General features: G+C 39.3%; 1 protein-coding gene across 4 annotated transcripts in view; it reads left to right on the top strand.

Annotated features, from left to right (window-relative positions):
• Positions 1-23,929, top strand: part of gulp1a (GULP PTB domain containing engulfment adaptor 1a) — a 92,373-nt gene that overhangs the window by 49,101 nt on the left and 19,343 nt on the right. For 2 of the 4 annotated variants that reach the window (XM_074695544.1, XM_074695541.1), the window contains exons 1-2: positions 2,216-2,378; positions 9,790-9,870. In XM_074695544.1, coding sequence (XP_074551645.1) covers positions 2,219-2,378; positions 9,790-9,870 — 241 coding nt within the window. In that variant the 5' untranslated portion in view covers positions 2,216-2,218. Of the gene's footprint in view, positions 1-2,215; positions 2,383-9,789; positions 9,871-23,929 lie in introns of those variants that run through there. The other 2 variants (XM_074695543.1, XM_074695542.1) reach the window with 2 other exon arrangements.

The following is a 23,929-nucleotide window of genomic DNA, read 5'->3' as shown; positions in this document are numbered from 1 at the left end:
GAGAATCTTTGCTGATGTCTTGACGTTTTCTCCTCCATGCATGGGCTCATTTTGTCTCAGTAAAAACAATAATCTGAACTGTAGATGACTTTTAAGCTTTAGCTTATATGTTCATATGAATAAGATTATCAAACTATATATTTCATGACAAGAAAAGTATAACAGATGTCATCAACTTCATTTTCTTCATGTTCCGCTTTTTCTCTGCCTTGTTAAATTTGTGTCGGTGCAGCATAGAGGGCCCCATACTTTGGCGGAAAGTGTCTGGCCCAGCCACTTCCTTCACACCGCCAGCTGTCCATACAAGATGCAAACATGAAATGATACAGGGCAGAGCTCAGAAAAACCCTAGAAAAATAAAGTGTGAACAGAACAGGCTGGAAAACCTGAGCCCCTCCCTTTCTTTAAATGCTCCCTCAGGCAGAAAGCAAAAGGTCTGCTGGCCAGTAAAAACACAGCAACACCCAAGAACCTGACCAAGCTGAATCTTAAACCAGGTACTGTTAAAATACCAAGAACTGCCTCCCACTGGTTTGATTAACCTTTGAAGATTGGCAGACAGAAGTTTGTCACCACCTGCTACAATCCACGGGCACAAAACTTTAATGCTAGTAGATTCACATGAGCCACAGGCTTGTTCTAATAATGTTTCTACTTTTAGTATTATTAAACCTGCTTATGTTGAACATTTCATTATGGCCTTTGCCCACAAACAACAGTGAATCTCCAAGCTGCAGCAGATGAAATTTAGCTTTGCCATCTTTTTCTGTCTGTAGTGATGCAATAATCTGTTAACTCCACATGGATAGTTAGTTTCTATTGTAGAATTATGATCTTAAGATTTGCAGATCAATTATTGCCAAGAAAAATCTCAAGTGCTGTCAGTTAACGTGTCGTGTTGTTGCCTGAGGAAACGAACAGAAGTGTGAGCTCTTCTCCAAACTGTCACTGTGACCAGACAAAGATGGATAACAGATGATGAAAGTCTGAAAACAAGAGGAAATCCAAGTAAAAAGAGACTGATCCAACACCTCAAAGAGACAACAATGAAACTTTCCAGACTTGAAAATGAGATATATACCATCTTTTTTCCCCAAATAAACAAGGTCTTTATAAGAAGGATGAGCACACAGTAAAGAAATGCATTCTGCCCATCTCAAAATTCATTCTCACTTATGAACTGCGTTATTTATGACTCCTAATGTCACAAACACCCCGGCATGAAAACAGATGAGGAAAGATGCAAAGCAAGAGCCACTATTTCACCACACCCAGGGAGAGAAAAACACTGAGTTCGAGGAGAGGTGTTCAAGAGAAGACAGGGAGGGCAGAGCTAAGACGGCTTGTCTGGGCTAAAGCTCCCCCCTGCACACTTAACCTTCCCCAACTGCTGCGAGGGAAGAGATGAGAGAAAAGGGAGGAGAGCTTTCTTTTTACATTTGCCTCTAACTGGAATTATTCCTCATCATCAGATCACCTGATGTGTTTTTGTTGCTTTGTATTGACTAAATTATCCCCATTGCCTTTGCAAACCGTCCAGCACTCCCAGATTTCCTGGTAATGACTGACTTACTGCTCATCCCCATGTGTGTTGTCAAAGGGAAGATACTTCACAGAGAAACTCGAAGCCCTGCGGAGGCTGCTGTGTCAGACGGAGAGTTCCCCGAAATCTTGGTTGTAGAGAAAAAAACACTGTACAGTTGTTTCACAACTCAGAAAGCCTGGGACCTTCACATTTTTTACTCCAAATTGTGCTTTTTGTAGTAACCACTCACACAGCTCTTCACTCTACCAGGGCTGCACAATCAGCTGTTAGATTTTGAAGATGTGAATGTGTAACTGTTGGTATAAACACTTTAGCACCTGAAATATATCACTTTGCAGCAGGGAAGAAAAAGCCATTATCAAGTGGACATAATATCACAGTGAGGCTGTTTGGCTTCATGTTTGAGAGGAACTTCAACTCCACAATGTTTTGGCTGAAACTCTGCTGTGGTTGATGCCAAGATGTGGACCTCAGCCTTTGCCAGTGCACATAGCTCAGTGATGAATCACAGGCTGCAGCAAAGGGTCAGACTGCAACCTCTCGCCTGTTGGCTTTTATAGGTCATCTGTGGTATGCCACAGTGCATCTCTGTGAAACAGTTCCTGTCCTTTTTTTTCAAACCTCCAAAAGAATCCTTCTGGACAAACTGTGGGCGGAGGAAGTTGGGTTTGGATGTCAAGTATCATGTGTCTAGGCAAATGCTTCTTGTTGAGTTTGCAAACCCCATCATCTCTCCTTACTGCGGTCCTTAGTGTACAACCATCTGGCCCACAGCTGAAAACTATTAAGACCCGCTGGAACTTCCTCCTCACTATTCCTCCCCAGTTTGAAGGCAAGTAAGTAGCTTTTATCTGAGCTCAGTTGTTTGCATGTTTCTCTCAGTAGATCTTTATTTTTTCTTCTCTGCTCCCTGTAAAGGGTAACGCTGCTTTTCTTTGATAAAGTATGTCAGGGTGCTGCATTTGATCCACAGGCTGCCAGGCTGTGAGAGAGCAAGCCTGGGTTTTAGATTAGACACCGAGACACCACGGCTGATTCCACTGAGGAATTCTGGGACTTAAATTCATAAACAGATTGTAACTGCGATGTCTTATGTGCTGCGCTTAGCTTGTGAGATTCCAGAGTCGGGGTGAGAAAACAAAGGATCTTTGTTGATTTTCTTTACTCAGGCATTATGTTGGGACCCCGGTGCATGCCCTGCTTCTATCCCATGTTTAAAGCCTGCTGCCTTTTCACTGCATATGGGTCAGATTAGTGAATGGCTGAGAGGCATTTAAAAAGAGGACGTGATAACTTTGCTTTCTTGCGTTTTCTGCCTTTATTCTTCAAGGACTTCCTAAACGTCAAACTTGAGTTTTAAGATTAGTTTTTGAAAAGTTGTTTTGGTTTAAAAAAGAGGACTCTGCAGGGTCAAAGTAGGTCGCTCTCTATTCCAGAAAGTGTTTTTCCCAAGCCAAATTCCATCTGTTTGAGTCACTGAAGGTGAATTGTTGCTCTGGACATGATTTTTCACTGTGAGTTTTGGTGGATGATACTCTGAGTAAGTGCTGACTCTTTATTTTCACATTTTATTATAAAGATTAACAAGAAATAATTTGGTTTGATGTGATTTGTAGTTTTCCATTCAAGTGTCTTATTGTACCTGTTTTAGTTTCATTTTAATTCTTCTTGTATGCCTTTTTAGTACACGTTTAAGCTCTTTTGTCAGTAGGGTGTTGTGGATGATAGAGCATGACATAGACGGTAGGTAACTGATCCAGCTACAAGATATGTTTGTTGCAGAGAAGATAAAACCTCTTTTCTTCCCAGCACTACATGCATGTTGCCTTTTTCTAGTGGATGAATAGAGCAGACATAACCTGGTTCTCCCTCTGCAGCTGCAAACATCGCAGGGACACTGAGGAAGTTTACGGCTCGGTGTGAAATCTGTGTGTGCGCGTCCGTGTGTAGGTGGTGTGTGCGTAAGTGTGTGCATCTTGGGGTTGAAAGTTCCCCCAGGGGGGTGCTGCTGAATCACCAGACAGGAAGCTATTAAAGCAGGCCCAACATCACAGCTGTCAGTCAAACAGAGTGACATCACTGTCAGGTGTCAGGGAAGGTGCTGCTTTACACAAGAGTGTGTCACAAACAAAAAGGTCGCCTGGCTCTGTCTGCTGCAAGTCTTTCTTCAGTGGAAGCCAAAAATAAACCAGTCAATGAAGGAAAGATTCGGTGATTAGTTTTGTACGTAAACCTCTTCTAATTTCCAGTTCTATATTTTTGCCATTTCTACTTTGTAAAATTCTTTCTCATTGCTTCTTCCTGCAATATCTGGATACAGCTGTTGTAGAAAGTGATTTAAAATCCTTTAATTTGAATCAATAGTTCTTTTTCTTTTTGCTGTAATTCCAAACTACAACCTCTCTCAGTTACTTCCCCCGCAAAAGTTACCAAACAACCCTTCTTCCTCAAAGGTTTCAAAAACTCCTGAGGAAAAAAAAAAAAAAAAACTTGTAATGACACTTTATGAAATAGCAGAGACCATAAAGGCCAACCCTAATGTGCTGCAATTTGCAACAAAATGATGATGATCATGATGATGATCATGATGATGATACTTTATTTTTGGACCAAGTTTCATATTTTTTCTTGCATCAAGTCATGTTTGCCTTACATAAGAGACATTAATGAAGACAAGAAGTAAAGATTCTTGCAGTTGAGATAACGTAACATTCATATGTGGCACTGTTCATTTAGAGGAGCACAAAAGAATCCAATCTTTTACATCACTGAAGCCTGTTCCATTTTTTAACCTTATCAGTGAGTTTACAAATGTCAGTGTCAGAGAGCATTTTGTCAGTTATTTGATACACGTACTGAATTCAGGATGGATTGTGGAATTTCTCAAAGGGTTGGGCTACAATTCTCAAACAGATTTCCAGTCAGTGAGGCATTTTTGACTTGCAAGTAGTGGCCAGACTTTTAAACACATAGCCTGTTTTAGAGATTAACTTCTTTTGCAACTGAGCTCTTAAATCCAGCAAGCTGCTTCTCTTAAGACCAAGTACCAAGGCTACCACTCCCAAGGTTCTTGACTTGGCACCTCAGATACTGCTAAGCAGTTTGCTGCTGGGTCCTCTCTCCCTATCTTTGGCGAAATGTAAACAGTAGGAGTGTCCTTGTTCATCTGTTCATGCTGTGTATCAACAGCAGCATGCCTGACCTGTACACAAGGAATACAAGTTGTCTCTTTCAGCTGCAGAGATTTTCTGTTTTGGCAGACTGAGGAATGTCCCAGTCCCCACCCTTTAGCTTTTTCCATTTTAAATTTTTGCAGTCCTTTTCTGGGCCTCTGTTGCAGTAAAATACCCCCTTACTGTAAGAACCCTCAAACATTATATTTATGTCTGAAAACTGCATTTACCTCATCCATGCACCACATAGCATCATGCCTGTTTGCTATGTACAGTGTAGAGGTAAAAGATTGTTATTGTACACTCTCACACACTCTCTCTTTTCGTTCTCTGATGCCTGTCAGATAATTTTAACGCATAATACTTTTATTTTCATCTGCTCAGAAATAGTGAAAGTGCTTGAGGCAATAGAATCATAATGCCTATCTGCTATTAGGACAAATCTAATAACCCATTAAGACCAGCTAACTACAGTTGTGTCTCAATTTCATTATTGTGTGTTATAACATTTTCATAAAAGCTTGTTTTCTGAATTGCCCTCTTCATGTCTCACTTATTATCACTTTAGTAGCACAAACATCCTACATGTTGTCAAAGTGTCAGATGGTGATTAGCCAACACATGGTGTGTGAAGCGCCAAGAGCAGAAGGAGGAAGCTATAGAAGGCAAGGATGAAAAAAATAGTTAGAAGTAAGAATTAGATTCACCAGAAAAGTTTAAAGTTTTTAAAGACAAGCTAGTATCTCTGATGTTTTCAGACAATGGTGCCTCCCTTCTATTGATTTGTTGCTAGTAGCAAACAAAGACAGTGGGTGGTGGAGGGGAGGGGTCAGAAGATATTAAATGTGGATTGATGGATAAAGCATTCAAAGAGAAGAAAATGGGAAAACCTGCTGTCCCACTTATCTGTAGAAAGCAGCCTACGATTCCTCGGTGGCAACAGGGTGAGGAAAACGGTTTTGTATGTTGACTCCTAGGGACGCCCACTTTGCAGCCTGTCCTTGACATCCCTTCTTACATGGAGCTCGGCTTTCACTTATGAGATGGTACTGGGACCAATCATGCACCAATCAGGAACCAATCAGGCCTCTGATTGTCAGCACCTGGGGTACCAGAAGCTCAAAACAAGAGTCAAAAGCAACAATACAATAAGCTGTTTGTCACAGTCACAAGGATGCATTTAGGTGCTGGTGTACCTTTTGAGTTTACGTGAACCGGTACCCAGTCGTTTTGACAGAATTTGGTCGGTACCTATAAAAGTACCTAATTTGGTTCCCATCCCTACACAAGCGTATGTTCCTTGCAAATGTTGCTCCATTTCAAAGGAAATAAACAGGCTCTCCAAAGGTCTAATCTTGCTGGCCAAGAAGCATTGCTACAACAACAAAAAAATCTACCAAAAGCAAATTTATTTACTGTGCGTGCTAAGTATTGAAAAAATTAAAGTCAGAGACAACATTTACAAATTCAGCCAATGAGTCCAAAGAACAATCAAACAATCAGCTGATCGGACCTGATCTCACCTGTAGTGTCATAGTCATCACAGAAAACAAATGTGCGTCTTGATTAGAGACTAGAGATGCATTGATTAGAAAGCCTTTGGTAATTTCACTTTTTCTCAAGGTCTGACCTACCGACTCTTTAATCACACATTCACTCTGCATTCATTCCTCCATCCCTAGAGGATGACACAGAGTGACAGCAGTGTTTGTGTTTCAGGAGACATGCAGCTGCTTTTGTGATCAGAATCAGGATGGGCTATGTTTAAGAGGACCAGCTTGTCACTGACCAAGGTCAAATTTGTGCCTTTGTTACATTTATTCATGCAAGTATTTTATCCCAGAAACAGCTGTTGGAAATTTCCTCAAATTTAGCGATCTGAACATCCTCTTGGCCTCAAGGATGAACTGAAGGTTGTGAGTGGGAATCCTTGAGAGATATTTATTACATCTAGCTCAGCTGTCGTCTTTACTGTGGGATTAAGTGATCAAAATTTGATGGGAAAAGTTCACAGTGACCTTACAAAATACATTTTTGGCTTTTAATGTAGAATCATAACGCTAACTAATGCAATTCATAAAAATGTCTGTTAAAAATGATAAAGTAATGACTGCTTTATTTCCAAAAAGTGAGAGGTCATTTGCACTGTCACAGGACTGTAACCTGCTTTTAATTGCCCCCATTATTACTTTCTAATCCACGTGAATGTTTTTTTCTCAGGGTCCTCTTGAGGGATTTTTACATTTTTAACATCTACTTTGACATGAGGATGGATTAGAGTCCTGTTATCAAAGGTCATGATGATCCAGACACACTCTGGCTCATTTTTTATTTTTTATTTTTACTTTGACATCAGAGGCTTTCTATAAGACCCTTTTGTCCTCTCCTCTGGCCATGTGTGCTAACCTGATTGTGTGATGAGAGTAGATGCACTGTGCTGGAGAGCTTAAAGAGGAGGAATGGAGCATCAGTATTTCCTCTTTATGTGAAAATATGCATCAGATGCTGACTTCTTTTCAGTAATGGCTGGCACAGGAAAGGATAAACAAAGACAGAAAATAGAAACACTTATAAAAATCGTATCTATTTATGTAAAAGAATGAAATTATTTCAGTGTTCATGTTTTACATAGTTTTAAAATATGCAGGACTGTGATGGATTACTTTTTTTCCATCAACAAAAATAGACTAATAGCTCAGGCATCACATGGTATATCGAAAATACCCAAGATGGATACATTTGACTCATTTTCCAAATTGTCCATGTACTATTTGATTTGTTCGCAGAGGCAGAGATTGAAATAGCTGTTCTACAGCAGGCCTTGCATATTTTCCCACAGTGCAAGAGTAAAGCATATTGATCGTAGAGCTGCCTGACAGCTACCTCATACTGGACACTTTGTCCTTGTAGTCCTTTAGATTGCTGTTCTCTCATGGGAAATTCATGCAAAGGTCTAAAAGCAGTCAAGGCAATGTGTCTGATTTGAGATGTTTTGCATTTGAAAGAGAAATTGCTCCTTTTTTCCTTTTTTGTCGCACAGTGACAGTCAAGTGTCCAAGTCGTCGTCTTGTGGCAGAACTAGGCTACACTGCTCCTACACATGCAGCAAGTTTTTTATATGAAAGATTAAAAAATGACTTTGACCCATATTCATATTTTTCTGTCTCCAGAACGTGTCAGTCAAAGAGGAAAAATGAAAGATTGCAAAGTTGTCTTTGTGTGGAAGTTTTTCAGCTGCAGAAACCTTGAGATGATGAGATACAAAATGCTGAGCGTTGACATTTTGTCTCATCTAACAGCTAGTCATTATGGATATAATAGATATTGTTTCAGTTTGATTGCCTTCTGAATGTTGTGTGGGCGTGTATTGGTGATACTGTAGAGCAGTTTGAAAGAAACACTTTCTGTTGGAAATGGTCGAAAATGAAGATGATTGAATAAAGGGACAAAAGTTAAATGCAGTTAAATGCTTGTACTGTTCGTTCATACTGTTTCCATTCCTAACTTCGTCTGCCTCTGGATACAGCTTCATGTTAAAACACTTTGACTATTTGTTACTTTTTCCATGCCCTTATGATTCTCATGTTTAACCCTAAGGATAAGCACAGTCAGAGGTTTCAAAAACTATCATCTGTCAAGCTGAGGGAAGTCAGTGCCATTTTGGGGGACTTTTAAGGACTTGAGTCACTATGCTCCAACATAGCTAACGCACCCTCATAGCCATTCCAAACAAGAGACACTGGTTTAGAGTCCTTAGTAGAGGTGTCCTGATCCGATATTGACATCAGATATCGGTTCAATATCAGTGGGAAAAAAAAAGAATCAGATTATTTTGGCTTGCATCTAAGATCTCAGATACAAGCAGTCCATTTCAAAACACTCCAGAACTTATCTTGAGCTGTGCTTGGATCTAGCATGCAGAGCCTATGAGATCACAACAACATTGTGTGCTAATGTGCTAACAGACTGGCTAAAGGTAAGAGTACAATGCAAAAAAATGAAATCTTATCAAGTGTTTTTGACACATTTTAAGTGAAAACTGTCTTGTTATACTTGATATGAGTCACATTCAACTGGTCTATCTGAAAAAAAATGTCCCGTTTCAAACTATTTAAAGACAAAAATGTGGTCTTGAATTGCTTGTAACAAATAAAATCAATCTGCCAATGGAACAAGAACTATAAGCTCGAAAATTTGCTTAAAACTAGAATAATGTCTCAGTACAAGTAACTTCTCTCTTATCCCATTGGCAGATTTGTTTTTACTTGTTACAAGCAATTCAGACCTCATTTTTGTCTTTAAATAACTTGAAATAAGACATTTTCTGGACTAGTTTTGTTAATGTGGCTCATATTAAGTCTAAAAAGCCACCTTCTCCAAAAAATAAGACAAAAAAAAATTGATAAGATTTCATTTTTTTCCCAATGTAATGTTGGCCATGTGGCAGTTTTGTTGGCTAAAGTCCCAAAAGTTTTGCTCAATTTTGATGGTTAAATGTTTTTAAAAGCCAGTCAATCAGAGTTTCCTTTTAACGACAGGAGAATTAGTGTCTTTGGAACCCTCCCCACTTGACTCTACTTAATGCATTGTGTTAAGTAGATCTACTTATCAGAACCATTTGTTGTGGAGAGGAGACCTCTGCAAATTACTTTGCTTTTGGTAAACCCTCAAGCCTGTTCCCCAAGAGGACCTTTGAGACTCATTTGTAAAGCTAAAAGCCTGAAATATTGATGCTAGGCTAAATTACAAGAAGTGCAGATTGGAGTGTTAATCAACTTAGGTTTTCTGGGCTGATGATGCTAGTGATGAAATGTCCAGGACAGCCTTACATTACAGAAAAAAGCAACAACAACTCAAGATTGGTGTTTCAACATACATGGCCGTGTGGTCAACAAGTGTGAAACGGGGACTTTAATGTAAACACATTACATCAGGATTGCATTGCCTCACCTCAGAGGGAGGTATTTTTCAGAAAATACTACAGGCTGTTTGTTTGTAAGCATTCTGCCGTCCTGTGCACTCTTGAGGTCGGAACCACTTTTAACCCACTCCTTCCTGTTGCTTTTCCAGGTGGAACACAGGCCAATACACAGGAGGGACCTCAGAGACGCACATTTTCCACTATGAACCGCGCCTTCAACAGGAAAAAAGGTGAGCAGGAATAACTGATGCCGATTTAGCTTCTGGAAAATCCTGATTTAGCAAAGCTTCTTTTAGCAACAACTGGGCCTTTAGTCTTTGTAGACTGTTTTCAGACATCTGAGGAGGGAAACTGTTGTGTAGGACAGAATAAGCAGCCCTTAACAATAATAAACATTCCTTCAGAAGTGCTTTCTGCTGCCATATTTGTGCATATCCCATACTTAAAGAGGCAAATCCCTTCATTTCTAAATGAGGTTTTATCCATTCAGTATGATTTTTCTTTTGTTTAAACAGTTGTAAAAGCTCTTTTTCCCTTTAGCAGGAAGAAATAATTTTGAAAATACACTAATTCTGTTAAGAAACGTCTTCAAAAATGATTGAAATACCAGTACATACGTGTCACAGCAAAGAGAAAGCGTGAGTCGCAGTATTTTGTGCAAATGAGGCTCTTTCTTGTTGCTCTCGTTTTTCTCATCAACACCTGCTTTGTTTGGAAAAAGCCACAAAAGAGACATTAGAGATGAATTTAATGAATCTGCAGCAAAAACTGTTGCATGGTTTGTGTTAAGCATGTTTGAACTTGTAAACTGGAACACTCGTCTTTTTTTAAACCCTGTGTAATCCATCAATTTGGCAGAACTATAAAGTCTTTATGCTGGAAAGCTCTGAATGATAAACAACCAGAGAAAAAAAAAACATTGTGCAATGTTTATATTTATTATTTTGGCTCATGACAAAGTTTTATTGTTTGATATAAATCATGAAGTGTGCAGCTGTTTCCCTGGCCTTACATTCGGATTATTCATCACCACAGGGCAATAAAAGACAACAAAACTGCCAGGACATGCAAAATACAAAGCAGACAGTTACATTTGTGGACAATGAAAAGAAAATACACATCCTGACAGGTTTTTCTTTTCTCATAAGTCTTCAACTGTGAAGGTATATGTGCAATAGTACAGAGTCTTGAGGTGACCCTGCCCGAAAAATACAGGGGAGAGATGTTTGGTCCTGCAGTTTGAAAAACAGCTTGATGCGTTTACCACCATCTGTCCACCTCCCTCCTGTATGAATCAGCAGACGTGGAGAAGTCTTGGACAGTGTTAGGGAAAATGTCCGGGGCCCAGGTGGTGCACTGGGTTTTAATGATATTTGAGTGTCATAATTCACTTTTTGCCATTACATCGTCTATTTTTAGGAGGCTGAGATGGTGCTCAGGGATGACCGGTATTACCTTCTCGCCTCATATTAAATTTCACTTTGAATGCATATGATGAGAATACAGATCCATCCTTAAAGCTTCACCCTTGGACCCTGCCATGGAAATGACTCATAAGTGCTAGCATACAGGTAGCTGCTTTAATTTTTGGAGAGTCATTACTTCCTGTAGTGTCAAACGTTTCATATCCCTAATGTCCACAAGACCTTGACAAAACTTATACACAAAAAAAACAAGTTCACATCAAGGATTTTAAGTTCTTTTTTCTAATTTAGTTTCAGTTTTCAGGAGACAGTTCAACTGTAATATAAGTAACTTGTGTGAAGCTTTCAACTGTGGTTATAAAAGTTATGTTATTATTAATCAGGTCAAGATAGACGGAAGTAGAGCTAAAAAAAATATATATATATACAATCATAGTAACGGAACAAGTCTGTTTGGAATTTATGTCCATATCTTGAAAAGAGGGACAAATGGAAAAGATGCATCAATTTAAATTGTTTATGAGTGAGGGCAGATCTAACCTGAAGTGGTTTTATGCCAGTTTCTGGGACATGATGATGGGGATGATGATAATGATGGTTTGATTTATTTCGGTCATGTCAGCACACTAATACAATATCACAAATTTTCAATAGATCACATTGTACATGTCCGAAAGGGAAGACGGGAGAAGCAGAGCTTATCTAGTCCCGTCCCCATTTCCTCAATATTTAGTCTCCTCTTTTTCACATATCATCAGATTATTATGAATTTTGATTCCATTTACAGATGTATGACATAATTCTTGATTGTCTTTTAGTGTCCATATTTGATCGTTAATGTCCATCACTTTTCTTACAACATCACTTCATTCACTATCATTGTTTTGGAACATTTTGACCATCCTGCTGTCTTACAGACCAAACAAACCCACATATTTACGTTTCAGCATTCTTCAGTCTTGACAATTTTGGATGATACACACCTAGCTGTTATCATTTTCATATCCGTTAAAGGTCATTTTGACATTTTTTTTTTCTTTTTCTTAAATATGCTCATGGAACCGCTGACATCCGGAAGCTGTTGATGGTTTGCCTCAGTGAAAATGTAAAGGTCGAGATATATTTTAGAGAAACATCAGCCATGGCTACCGTTAGGGATGGGTACCATTAGGGAGTGGAAAAGTAGGAGATTTCCCATGCTGGACATGAACACAGCTCTGCAAGGTTATATATTGAAAAATAAATATGTTAAAATGAAAAAAATTGAGATTTTACCATGAAACAAATTGATGTTTTTGACAACATAAACACAAAAAAGTAACAAATAGTGGTGCCATTGAGTACTGATACCAATTGCCAGGTACTGGGCATCAGTACCGTATCGTTTCAAATGTGAAAGGTACCCATTCCTAGGCCCTGGACATATGAGCCGTGCCAGTCGACCTATCACAAAGATAAGACTAAGCCCCAGCTAAAATGTGTTCATGTGTTTGGAACCATGGCATAAACTAGCTCTATAACCATGAAAAAGAGAAGTATGAAGAATGAATGTGGAGAGAATGAGAAAAAAATGTTGTTTGTGATGATTTTGAATAGCTTCTTTGTTGATCATGCTCAAAAAGAGAAAGGCAGAGGAACTTAGATATATCTGATATGCACTCGAAAGTGTCTGTTTATTTTGTGGGAGTATATTTTTCTGTGTGTCTTCATTATGGAGCCCTGTTCACAGGAGGCTTTTCCAGCTGAAACTAGATGTTCTCTTAAAGTTGGGTTTGGCTACAGTCATGTAATGAGGGCCCCTGCTAAAAAGAAAGAAGACAGTAAATAGACTCTAAACTGTTCTCGAAACAAATGCCCCCTGGACAGTCCAGCACACTGCCCATTTATTAGGAACTGTTAGGAGCTGCAAAAAGTACCTCTATACACCAGATTGCAATAAAAGTGTGTAAAAGCCTTTCACCGGGAGAAAGACAACAGTCTCCTGACCTCCACCTTGCACTTAAAACATCCAACCACTAACAAATGCCTGACCCCAAGGCCTCTCTTTAGTTTAATTTCTGCAGCACTGACTTCAGCCACCTGGTGGTTACCTTCACTTTCAGGGCGTCTCACGATTCAAAGTTTTAAAGTTTTAAAGTTTTTTTTCCCCTATTCATTGTGTTTTTTTTTTTTTTTAACACACAAGGCTTTTCACCAGTTCAATAGAATAAATTCAGAGAATACTGATACTTTGATTCTTCTTGCTTCATTATTTGATCGTTTTATACATCTGCAAACATCCCCATCAGTCAAAAATATAAACTGATATTTAAAAGTTTGTTTGTGCTTTTATCCGCCTAGTGGGTTTCATCAATATTTGTCTCTGCTGAACTCTAAATACATCGAACTGCTGAAAATTGCCATGTGTTGTTAATGCTGTCAACATTACCCTCTCCTGTAATCATTCTGGTGTTTTCATTCTGATGTTTTCTTTTGGTTTACTTATTCTTTATACATTCACTTATTTTTAAGCAAGAACTGATGGGAGAAAAGCTGCAGGATGATTACACCTCGCCTCGATATTATTCCCCGTCTTGTGGAATAATAGTTATATTTAAACAACCATCTATATAGTCACCACACAGTCTAACACGTGTACAGAAGTCCACCCATTTTTATTTTGTCATAACTCATATGTCTTGACTGGCTGTTAGACTGATGACTGGCGCTGGCCCACTCTACTGATTTACCTCCTGCTGTATCTGCGTGTCTGGCTGTGTTTTGTGGTCCCGATCACATCTAGCAGGTAATGCCATCAGGGGATCTTGATCATTTTTATCACCTATGTTTATTGCCCCATGCTCCTGGACTTGACAGCCGCTGCACAGTCGGAGTGCACAGAATTCATTCGTTCTGTTTCTAATAAGCCACAGAGCAGCAGAGTAGAAAACATAAGTCACGATCAGTAACATATTATGCACCATGCCAGCAATGTCACCCCATGTGACTTATGAGATATGTCTCTCAACTTTGCAGCTGATGCCACAGCCAAAACTATGCTGAATGAACCCTCATTTACCAGGTACACCTTGTTTTAAGCAAGGCAGTGAAACAAAACAACCCTGCTTAAATCACTTCTTTATCAAGGTTACATTTAACTAAAGAGGTGTTGATTCTGAGAAGCTCTCTGTGCTGAGCTTTTGAATGGTTTTGATTTATAATGTGGAGTGATTCTAATCATTAACCTTGCCTCAAAGACATATTTGTCACCATGAAATCATTAAAAATGCTATGAGGAGGATCTGTTTTAATTGCACTCCCTCGTCACCTTGTGGCCTGGAGTCTTCGCACACTGCCGTAAATTACTTTTAGTGAGGCATGTGTTTGTTTTGGAATTAGATGGAGATCAGATTGAAACAGATTTTTTTATCTTTGTTCAAGACAGCTTTTTACACGCTCAAGTAAGGAACTTATCAGTTGCGTAGTGCTACAGTTTGAAATGTGGCATCAAGCTGGCTATACATCAGCAACACCAGCAGCCCGGTGCTCCAACGTATCTGTAGGCTAATGTGACAACAAGTAAACACTGTTACTTTGTAAGTAGTTTAGTAGCTGTTTATATTTAGCGCAGCTTGCAGTCCAGTGCTCTAAGACATGTCTGTAACGTGTAACGTTAGCAAATCCTGGTTAGCTATGTCCTGCTAGTCAGCTACCTTTCAAGTTTGACCAGACCACTGTGGAATAGTTGCTGCATGTGGGTTGGAATGGACAGTATTGCAGAGTGATACAGCATGAGCTAAAGGCTAATTAGTCTTGAACTAATTTTAAATAAATTATCGACATTATAAAAGCATTCAGAGAATGCAGACATCCACCAAGCATATTGTGATTGTCACACAACACAATAGTCTTACTTCGATGTTATACTCCCTTTCAGCAGACTGTCTGCTACAATTTGGTGTTAGCTGCAGGTTTGTAAGATAATTTGTTACCTGACCGTGTTGAAAATTATGATGACCCAGGATATATTTCGTATTTTAAATCTTAATATCCAGAATATTGCCAGGATCTGGATCGTATTTTAACATCTGTCAGAAATTTTCGTGACCTTGTCTGGTATTCTTTTGCAAAGCAATCCGACCATTTATGCTGGAGTTCTATACACATATGGTGAAAACGGCCCTATCTTACAATGATAAACAATCCTTAAAAAAAATCCTGGATCCAGACAGTGATCCAGATCACCTCCAAAATTTAATCACTTCTTCCTTATTCCATTTTGAACATTTCCTGAAAATTTCATTAAGATTTGTATGTCACTTTTAGAGTTATGTTGTTCACAGACAGACAAACTCTCTGAAAAGCATGACCTCATTGGCGGAGCTAATAAGAAGCTTCCAGCACAAAAAGAAATGGTGTTAATGGACACAGGCTCTTTTGCTGAAGGATACAGCAGTGCTTCAGGAGGGATAAATGAAAAAAGAAAATGTGACTGAGTCTGATAGTGATGAGGCAAGAAAAGAATACCAGGTGCCGTGCTGATTAATGTGGTCTTGTTCACCTTGTTTTACTTCACTGTCACTGGAAATGTTCAGCTCAGTGTCAGCAACAAGAGCTAAGTTTGCTCATTTCAGGAAAGCTGCCAAGCCAAACGTTACCATGAACACGGCTCTGAAGCTCCGTGAGTACAACAGATGACACATTTTAATGAATTTGATTTAGGAAGCAAAACTGACTGTTTTTATACTGAAGACCGGTCTGTTTACAGATCCTGTCATGTTGAAGATTAGAGTTCTCCCTAGCTGTAATACCAAAATTCCCTGTCTTACATTGACATTAATGGTGAGCATAAGAAGTCTCAAAACATCAGAAGTAGTAAATTTGATTTGTATTAGTTGCGGTTTTCACAGTCTCAAAATGTTACAGAGGAGACACTTTTTTATAGTGCAGTAGCAAGAAAAGTTGGAAGCTGTACTTTTGCAGCCATGACAATGAGTAATGGTCGACTGTGGAGTCACAATGTCATCATGTCCTGGTGATGCATTAAGAAACTGTCAGCCATTTTAATTCCATCTGTTTGGAGGCAGAAACTGATTCCCCAATGTATATTTACACTTAATTTCATTGCAGGTCACTTTAATTAGCTGCATTATATCAGAGCTGATTGGCTGCTGTAAAAATATAATGCAGCTCTGCCGTGCCAGCAGATGGTAGTTGACGATAGGTTATTTTGGTCCAGAAAACGTAATAACTGGATGTACGATGACGGTGCAGTAATTGAGGACAGTGCAGTGTTAGGCCCATATTTTCCTGCAGCAGCTGGAACCTGAGTTTCTCAGGTATTCTGGTGACACATTTTTCTCAGGTTTGGGTAATCATTTGCACAGGCATGGTGAATTCATTACTGTGCATGTAACTGCAGAGACTCACTTAAGAAAATATTCTCTACTGACCTATAAATTGTGTGTGATGACAGATCTCCTGACAGAAGCTTCATCATCATGATATTTGGTAGGAACAGGTTGAGTGAAATGACTGGAAGGAACATTCTGATGTTGTCACTGACAGTAATTTGTCTCGATCCAGATGTTAATGTCACTTTGCTGCTACTTTTTGTTACAGCCATGGTAAAAGCCATTTTCTGGGGGGGTTTGGATCGTCTCTTCCTTAGTGAAGCTCTTGTCTGTGTACATCCATCTCATCTGTCCTGATTGTTTAAAACGAAGAATATCAGGATGAAACGCACATCACCTGATTATTTTGTCCCCATAGTTTTCTGAAAGTATCTGCACGTACCTGTCTGCTATTCATCCAAAAAGTCAACAAACCTGCTGAACCCTTTGTTGCCTGATTCATTGAGCTGAATTTTCCCAAATAAATTTGGGCACTGCAAAAATTAAAGAAATCGTGTCAAGTGTTTTTGTCTTATTTTTAGTAAAAAAAAAAATCTTTTTAGACTTAATATGAGCCACCTTCATTTGACCAGTCCAGAAAATTGTCTTATAACAAGTTATTTCAAAGCAAAAATTAGGTCTAAATTGCTTGTAGTGAGTAAAAAATCTGCCACTGGGGTAAGAGAAATGTACTTGTATTAAGATATTATTTTAGTCTTGACAAGCACATTTCTTTTACGCCACTGTCAGGTTTTTTTTTTTACTTGTTTCAAGCAATGTAGACCACATTTTTGTCTTGAAATGACTTCAAATAAGACACTTTTCTGGACTGGTCAATTGAGCATGGCTCTTATTAAGTCTAAAAAGATATTTTTCACTGAAATGAGACAAAACCACTGATTAAGATTTCAGTTTTTTGCAGTGGGTTTCCAGACCTGAAGAAATGCTTTAGAAATGATTGATCTGACCTTGTCGATATTTCTGCAAACTTAAAACCTGTTAATCCTGTGCCCATTATGACAAAACTAGTTTCATTTCCAAACCTTTTGGTGTAAACAAAGTTTTTGTGTGAGGATTGTTGAATTAACACCAAATTGAGATGGATGAACTGCCTCAACTCTGAGGAGTAAAATGGACCAAGAAGATGCAGATGCAGATGTTAACGGCACACAGAACAGGGGGACTTGTCTGTTGTTTTGTGCCATCTTCTTTAAAGTTGCATGTTTATGTTGCGTAGCGTCCTCAGGCAAAGAGAAATGAGAAGTGATGAGTTTCGAGGTTGTTTAAATTCTTTTCTCATTCAAGCAACACCTCAACACAACTATGGAGTATTTTATCTTTTCTAAATGCATTTCCTTTTTGTGAAATAAACAACACCATCTGTGATCAATTGATTGATTGTCAGACACTCTACCCTCGCACCTGTTTGTTCTGCTGTCAGGAGAAGGGTCCACAGAAAGTCACATCGTGCTCTGCTTTAAAGCAGACCAGGGAAAGAGGGAGGAGAGAGATTGTGTTGTTTTCCTGACACGCCTGCTTGTGTGGCTGATTTGCTTTCGGGTAATTTATCAGAGTATTGGATTAAACAAATCCATCCTGTAATCTGCCCACATTTACACAGCCATTATTCGAAAAGGACATGAGTGGATGCAATGGCATCGTGACTGCTTACAGAGGCATACAACCATGAGGCAGTGGTTCTAATTTTTATTAGATGTCCCCTCTCTTTCATTGGGGTCCAAACAAACAAAAGCATTAATACAAAAAATTACATGCTGAGGAAACTCAAGGTTTTTTTAATTTTAATTTCCTCTGTCTGTGGCTGTGTTGGCTGAACTGCTGAACAATACATCGCCATCTGACTGATGCCTGGCTTGGTCATGTACCCTGCATTTATTACATGATGTAATCACTGATGAGGCCTAATTTGATCAGAGTGCAAATAAAATGAAAGTACTTTTTCTCCTTTATGTGATTAATGTATGCCCTGGTGACCTGCGGCTGGAAGGACGCTGATGTAAAAGGAGCTTCACTGGCTGTGTCATCGCCTGAACGTCAGCTCTGACCTGCTGTTGTATAAAGCCATAGGAGCATGTGATATAATCATCTTTCATCATCCCTTTTTTTGGCTTCATATTCAGCATGAGCTCTGAATGAGTCCTGAGCTATATGTCCTGCATTCAATCCTCATTTTAAATTGAGCGATCTCTTCAAGAGCCTTTAAAAGTGTCATTGAAGTGAGGCTACAGAGGCTTGACACAGAAACTCAGGCGCTCAAAGATGTAATTAAACCCCAAACAGCAACCTTGTTATGCTCATCTATTTTTCCTGCTATGCAAAAGGAAAATGTGCTGTTATATAAAACTGCATTGAATTGTAGGGACCTTGTGAGTTTTCTGTCCATTTTTTCTAAATGTGCTGACTCGGGGGAGACAAAATCCCAAAAGAGATTCTCTCTGAGGACAGACTGTCACTATTTCTGTCACTTCTATATTTTGCATCTTTTTTTTGCATTTCTGGCATCCTGCTCTGTGTCAAATGGAGGCTGATGTATAGAACCAGATGGATTTTTGTTCCCAGGCTGTCATATGTTTTAGAACGCATTATCTCAGAGCAGCACTGTCCTGCAGAGGTTTTGTTTAGGCCTCTTTCTGCTTAGAGTTCATTTGAACTTGTCGTCTGCATGATGGAGAGCTGTGCATACCCAGCAAATTCATTGTGTGTCATTGATTGAGCACTGCAGTGTATTAGGCTATTGGCTGTCCATTGCTCATGGCCTGATAGAAAGAGTGTGCACACACACAGCGCAGCACATTTCAGCTCTTAGAGGCTGGAGATAAGCTGTAGGACAAAAGAACGCAATATTTAGAGGTTAAGAAAGACTGTTTTACATTGGCTTCTTGTCTGTGGTGGAAACAAAAGGGATTCACAACTTTAATGATAATACTTTTTTTTTTTGTAGTCTACCTGTCAGTCAAAAACGCTTATTTTAGTAGAAGGCTGCAAAGAAAGCAACAAAGTGTCCAAAAAAGATTAAATCACTGACATGTTTTAGACTTGTAGATTATTAAATGTGTTTCATGATCCCTCATAGGGAATTTGCATCAGGCAAAAGTGAAAAAGAAAGACAGCTCAGCCAGCAAGTTCCTCCCAGATTAGTGCAACCTGATGTAAGATAGAAACAAACACAAGAAGACACTCTACAACACAGAACACAGCAGGAGGACACCACACAAATTACACAAGAATTAACATTTCAAAATTTAAAATAAATGAAGAAAAGGGTCAAAAGTTTGTGAAATTTGCACTTTAACTGTTCCTGTAGCTTTTAAGATAAAGCAAGTTTGACAGGAAGACGTGAGGATCTAGTTTTCTTTAAAAGCATATCTCACTGTTAGATTGCTCCTCACTGACCGTGAAGACCTTTTATCTTCTCAATGCCTGGACTCACAGTAAAATGTGAGATAAAGAAAGGGAAGATAAAGGCAAATACAGCCGGTAGCTTGTAGATAAGGAGATATTGTTTGTGGCAAAGCTCTAGTTGATCTGCACCGGGTCGCAGCACTTCTGTGCGCAATCAGTGGATGCTGCATCTGCGCATCAAAAAATCAGCAAAGTGTGCTTGTTTTTTTTCTGCACATCATTTCATTCTTCTCTTCCACTTCTTTACTTTTTGTATTTTTTTATTTTTGTTGCATTGCTGAAGAATCAACCTGATGGTCTGTACCAAAGTTACTCAGAGCTTCTCTAAGTTTTCTTTTCATCCCTTGCTAAGCAGTCACCCAGGCGTATCTTTCTCCTCTGTTTAATTAGCGCTGTTATCTATTGGCAGGATTTCAGGCTTTGTTTCACACGCTAGCCAATACATCAAGTAGAAACTTAAACCACACAAAGGTAACATCCACTTTTAGAAAAACAAAACAGAGAAGTTAGAATTTAAGAGGAACAAACACCACCAGCAGTGACTGTAGTGCATCATGCATGACAGACATGTGACCTTAACGCTGTCATTTGAGCTAACTGGTTTTCCAGGAGACAGGAAAAGCATTACATCCCTCTGTCTCTGAGACCTGCAGGCGGTCAGTGTGTGTGAGTGTCACAGAGTGAACACTGACGCCTCTAAGCCTGTCACCTCTTGGGTTTACTCTCTTCATCCAACACTTAACAAGTCACCCACGCAGCGTGACCTTCAGGTGTCATGACTCATCCTCACACCTTGACAGTCACTCTCCTGTTTTAGCGACTGAGGCGGCATTTGCAACTTTTGCTATTTTCTGCAGCTAAGAGAATGAAAGAGGTATGCACCCCCCCCACTCACCGCACCCTTCCCTCTTTTAATCAGAACAGTGTGTGCTGACGCCTTGAAAAAATGTCAGCCTACCTGCCATGCCGCTGTGTCAGCCCTCACCACCCTCCTCCTGCTTTCCTCCTCACTCTTAGTCAGGGTTTACAGTTTCTTTGCCTCTTTAGCTCCAAAAACAGGACATGCATCACCTGTAATCAACTTTCATTCAAAATCCCTGTTAGGAAATTGATTGTGCTTTGGAGGAGAGTGCAGGGATCCTCTGGGAAAAAAAATGGTGTTAAACAAAACTTCAACAAAAAGCACTGAAGTGGAAGAAAAGCTCACAGTGTTGCATGCATAGCACAAGAAATCCAACAAAAAAAACCCTCTTTATTGTTCAATACAATATTTACATCTCCCTATATATCTGTTTTGTTTTAATTGCCTGCACATTGATTTCCATGAAGAGAAAAAATGTCTTTCCAAGCCAGGAGTACACAATGGTTCCCTGCTAAATGATATGCTACACTTACAAACATCAGCAATTACAATTAGGCAAATGTAGTGCACCAAATTAACACTAATTAGAGCCAGACTTTGAATTCATCAAGTCACTTAGACAACATCATCAATGCAAACACAGTCATTAGCATACTTGTGCAGAGGACATGGCAAAGTTGATGCACATTGTTTGCACGTTACAAAGTCTTGATTAATGCAATCAACCTACAGGAGTTAAATGCCCCGAGGACACACTCATACATCTAGATGTCTCCAGATTCATTAACAGGGTGATAAACGGTTTATGAATGCAGGATGAAGAAAGGACAGGCTGGTTAATCAGCGAATGATTAAGAAATACAGGAAACAATCAGTGACCTGGAATCATGTCTGATCCTTTTCTCATTTGTCGTCGGTGTAATCTTTGAATACTATCTCCGTTTTAATTTGGCAATAATTAGCTGAAATAATTTTTGGTACTGGGGTCAGAAAGCATTTCTGAAGATGTGTGCTGTTCATTTCAGAATTCATCCAAAGTTTATATTCCTTAAATTCCAACATGTCTTCAATTTAAAAGTCAAAATTTAAACTGAAGTACTGCTCAAACCATCCCTTAACCACATCAAGGCCCGAGCTACTTGATTCAATTTAGATATGTTTGATAGATGAAAGCTTTGTGAAAAGCAGCATCACATTAACTAGTGAGCAACATGCATTTTTGATATGACAGCAGCTCCACAGTGTTACACTAAATCCTGCAGAATGTCAATGAACACAGATAGCAGCTTCAGAAACCCTCCAAACTGTCACTTACTTATGGGCTTATTGTCACTTTGGTAGAATTTTTTTCAGTAGCTGACAGCTGGTTGTTTCATCACAACAAAAAAAAAAATACAGTATGACTGCTGAACCAATATTCAATGTCAACAAACAGTAGATGAAGAAAACAACGCATTTCCTTTTTCCACCCTATTTCCAACCATAGACTGTATGTAGAGAGGACAGCATGGCTCTGCCATTTACCATTGTACGGTTTTGAAGCCCAAATACACCCGTCACAGGTGCAACCATTGGCAACAATTGTGCAGCCAGTGTCTGCGCAGTAGAGACTGTGAGGAACTCCGTGAGAATCTGAGTGGAGCCGGGTGACAAAATAACATATATTTTTTTTTCTTTCGAGAGTCTAATTTCTTCTTAACTCTACCTCTCGACATATTTTACAGTCCCTGAAAAAAATACACAAGCTGTCAATCATCATTAAACATGATGTAAAACCTCGTTTTTAACCTCTTATAACTAATGAAAATAAAACTTTTCCGAAAAAAAGAACTTTGGACACAAGGAAGCCAGATAAAATTTGAAATCGCAACAACAATTGGACATGAGAAACATTTCCAGAGGTGTATTCATTTATCTAAGTTTGACCACAGCCCATCTGGTATGACTGGAATGACAGATATTTTTTTTACCTATACTGCAGCCAATCACCAGGGGGAGCAGTTTTTATGGCAACCTCACATCGATCGGAGCAAGATGGCACCCATGTTTTTACAGTCTGTGTCCAACACATACACATTTGGCATAGTTGCCAAAATTTTAGGCTTTTCAAATAATTAACATTTCAACCTTTGACAATCCAGTGAAAGTGTTCCAGATCTTGAGGTATCCTACACTGAGCACAATCTTTGCATCCTAAAACAAAACACTATACCTTTCTATACTTATACCTACCATTTCTAGACTAAACCTTTCTTATTAAAGTTAGATAAGCTCATTCAAGGCCTATAACAGCCACAGATGCTGATTATTTTATTTTTTTCTATATGATTTAATTAGTTTTTGGGCTTTAGTTAAAAGGTCAAATGTGCACACATCATTTTCTTATCTTACATACACCAAACCGTCACAGCAAGGTAACTCTCTGTTGCCCTCAAGGCCCAATTATCTCTACCCAGAGTGAAGCGTTGTGCTTGAGCCAGTTTGTTTCCAATACCTTTACTGTTTCACAGAGGTCACAAATTCCCTGGTGCAGAAAACTGTGCGAGATGGTACTTTGTAACTTGGATGGAGCGTTCCTATAAGGTGACAAAATCTCCAACCACCTAAAAGCAGCAGCAGATCCTTGGCAATAAACACCCCACTGCCCTTGTTATTTTTTGTCTCTCTGAACCAATGAGGTGTGTATGATGGAAGACATGAGCGAGGGATGGTTGGCTCTTGGATGATGGTGTTACCTGCTCCGTTATCTTGCCTCCAGGCACTGATATTGTTGGGTGATGCTGCAGCAGGTGTGCAGCTGTGTTAGGAAGAATTGAATGTGTCAAAATAAGTTTGCAGACATACCCTTTTTGTTCATCACACCAAATTTGAGAGACATCCTTCGCAAACATCTGCTACGAGCTGCCAGTAGTCAGAAACTAAACAGGGAGCCTTCGATTTCTGGCGTTCATTCATTAACTCAGAACCAAATCCTTGATTTACTGTAAAGTTTATCCTGCACTCACATTTGTAGAGGAGTGGGCTCATGACTGGAAGGTCGCAGCTTCAATTAGCCAACCTGCAGGATGGATGAGGATGTGGAAGTGAAGCAGTGTTTGCCCTCACTTCATCGCCACTCAATGTGTCATCGAGTGCGGCCCCAGCTGTTCCTGTGGAGCTGCTCAGCCGACAACAAATCAGACTGTGTGCAGCATACCTTTGTGTGTGT

This window comes from Halichoeres trimaculatus, unplaced genomic scaffold (assembly GCF_033239565.1).
Source record: "Halichoeres trimaculatus isolate MK-OKI-2021-1 unplaced genomic scaffold, fHalTri1.1 fHalTri1_scaffold_19, whole genome shotgun sequence".
NCBI lineage: Eukaryota > Metazoa > Chordata > Actinopteri > Labriformes > Labridae > Halichoeres > Halichoeres trimaculatus.
The sequence above is the reverse complement of the archived record's forward strand: the minus strand, read 5'-3'. Positions and strand labels throughout refer to the sequence as shown.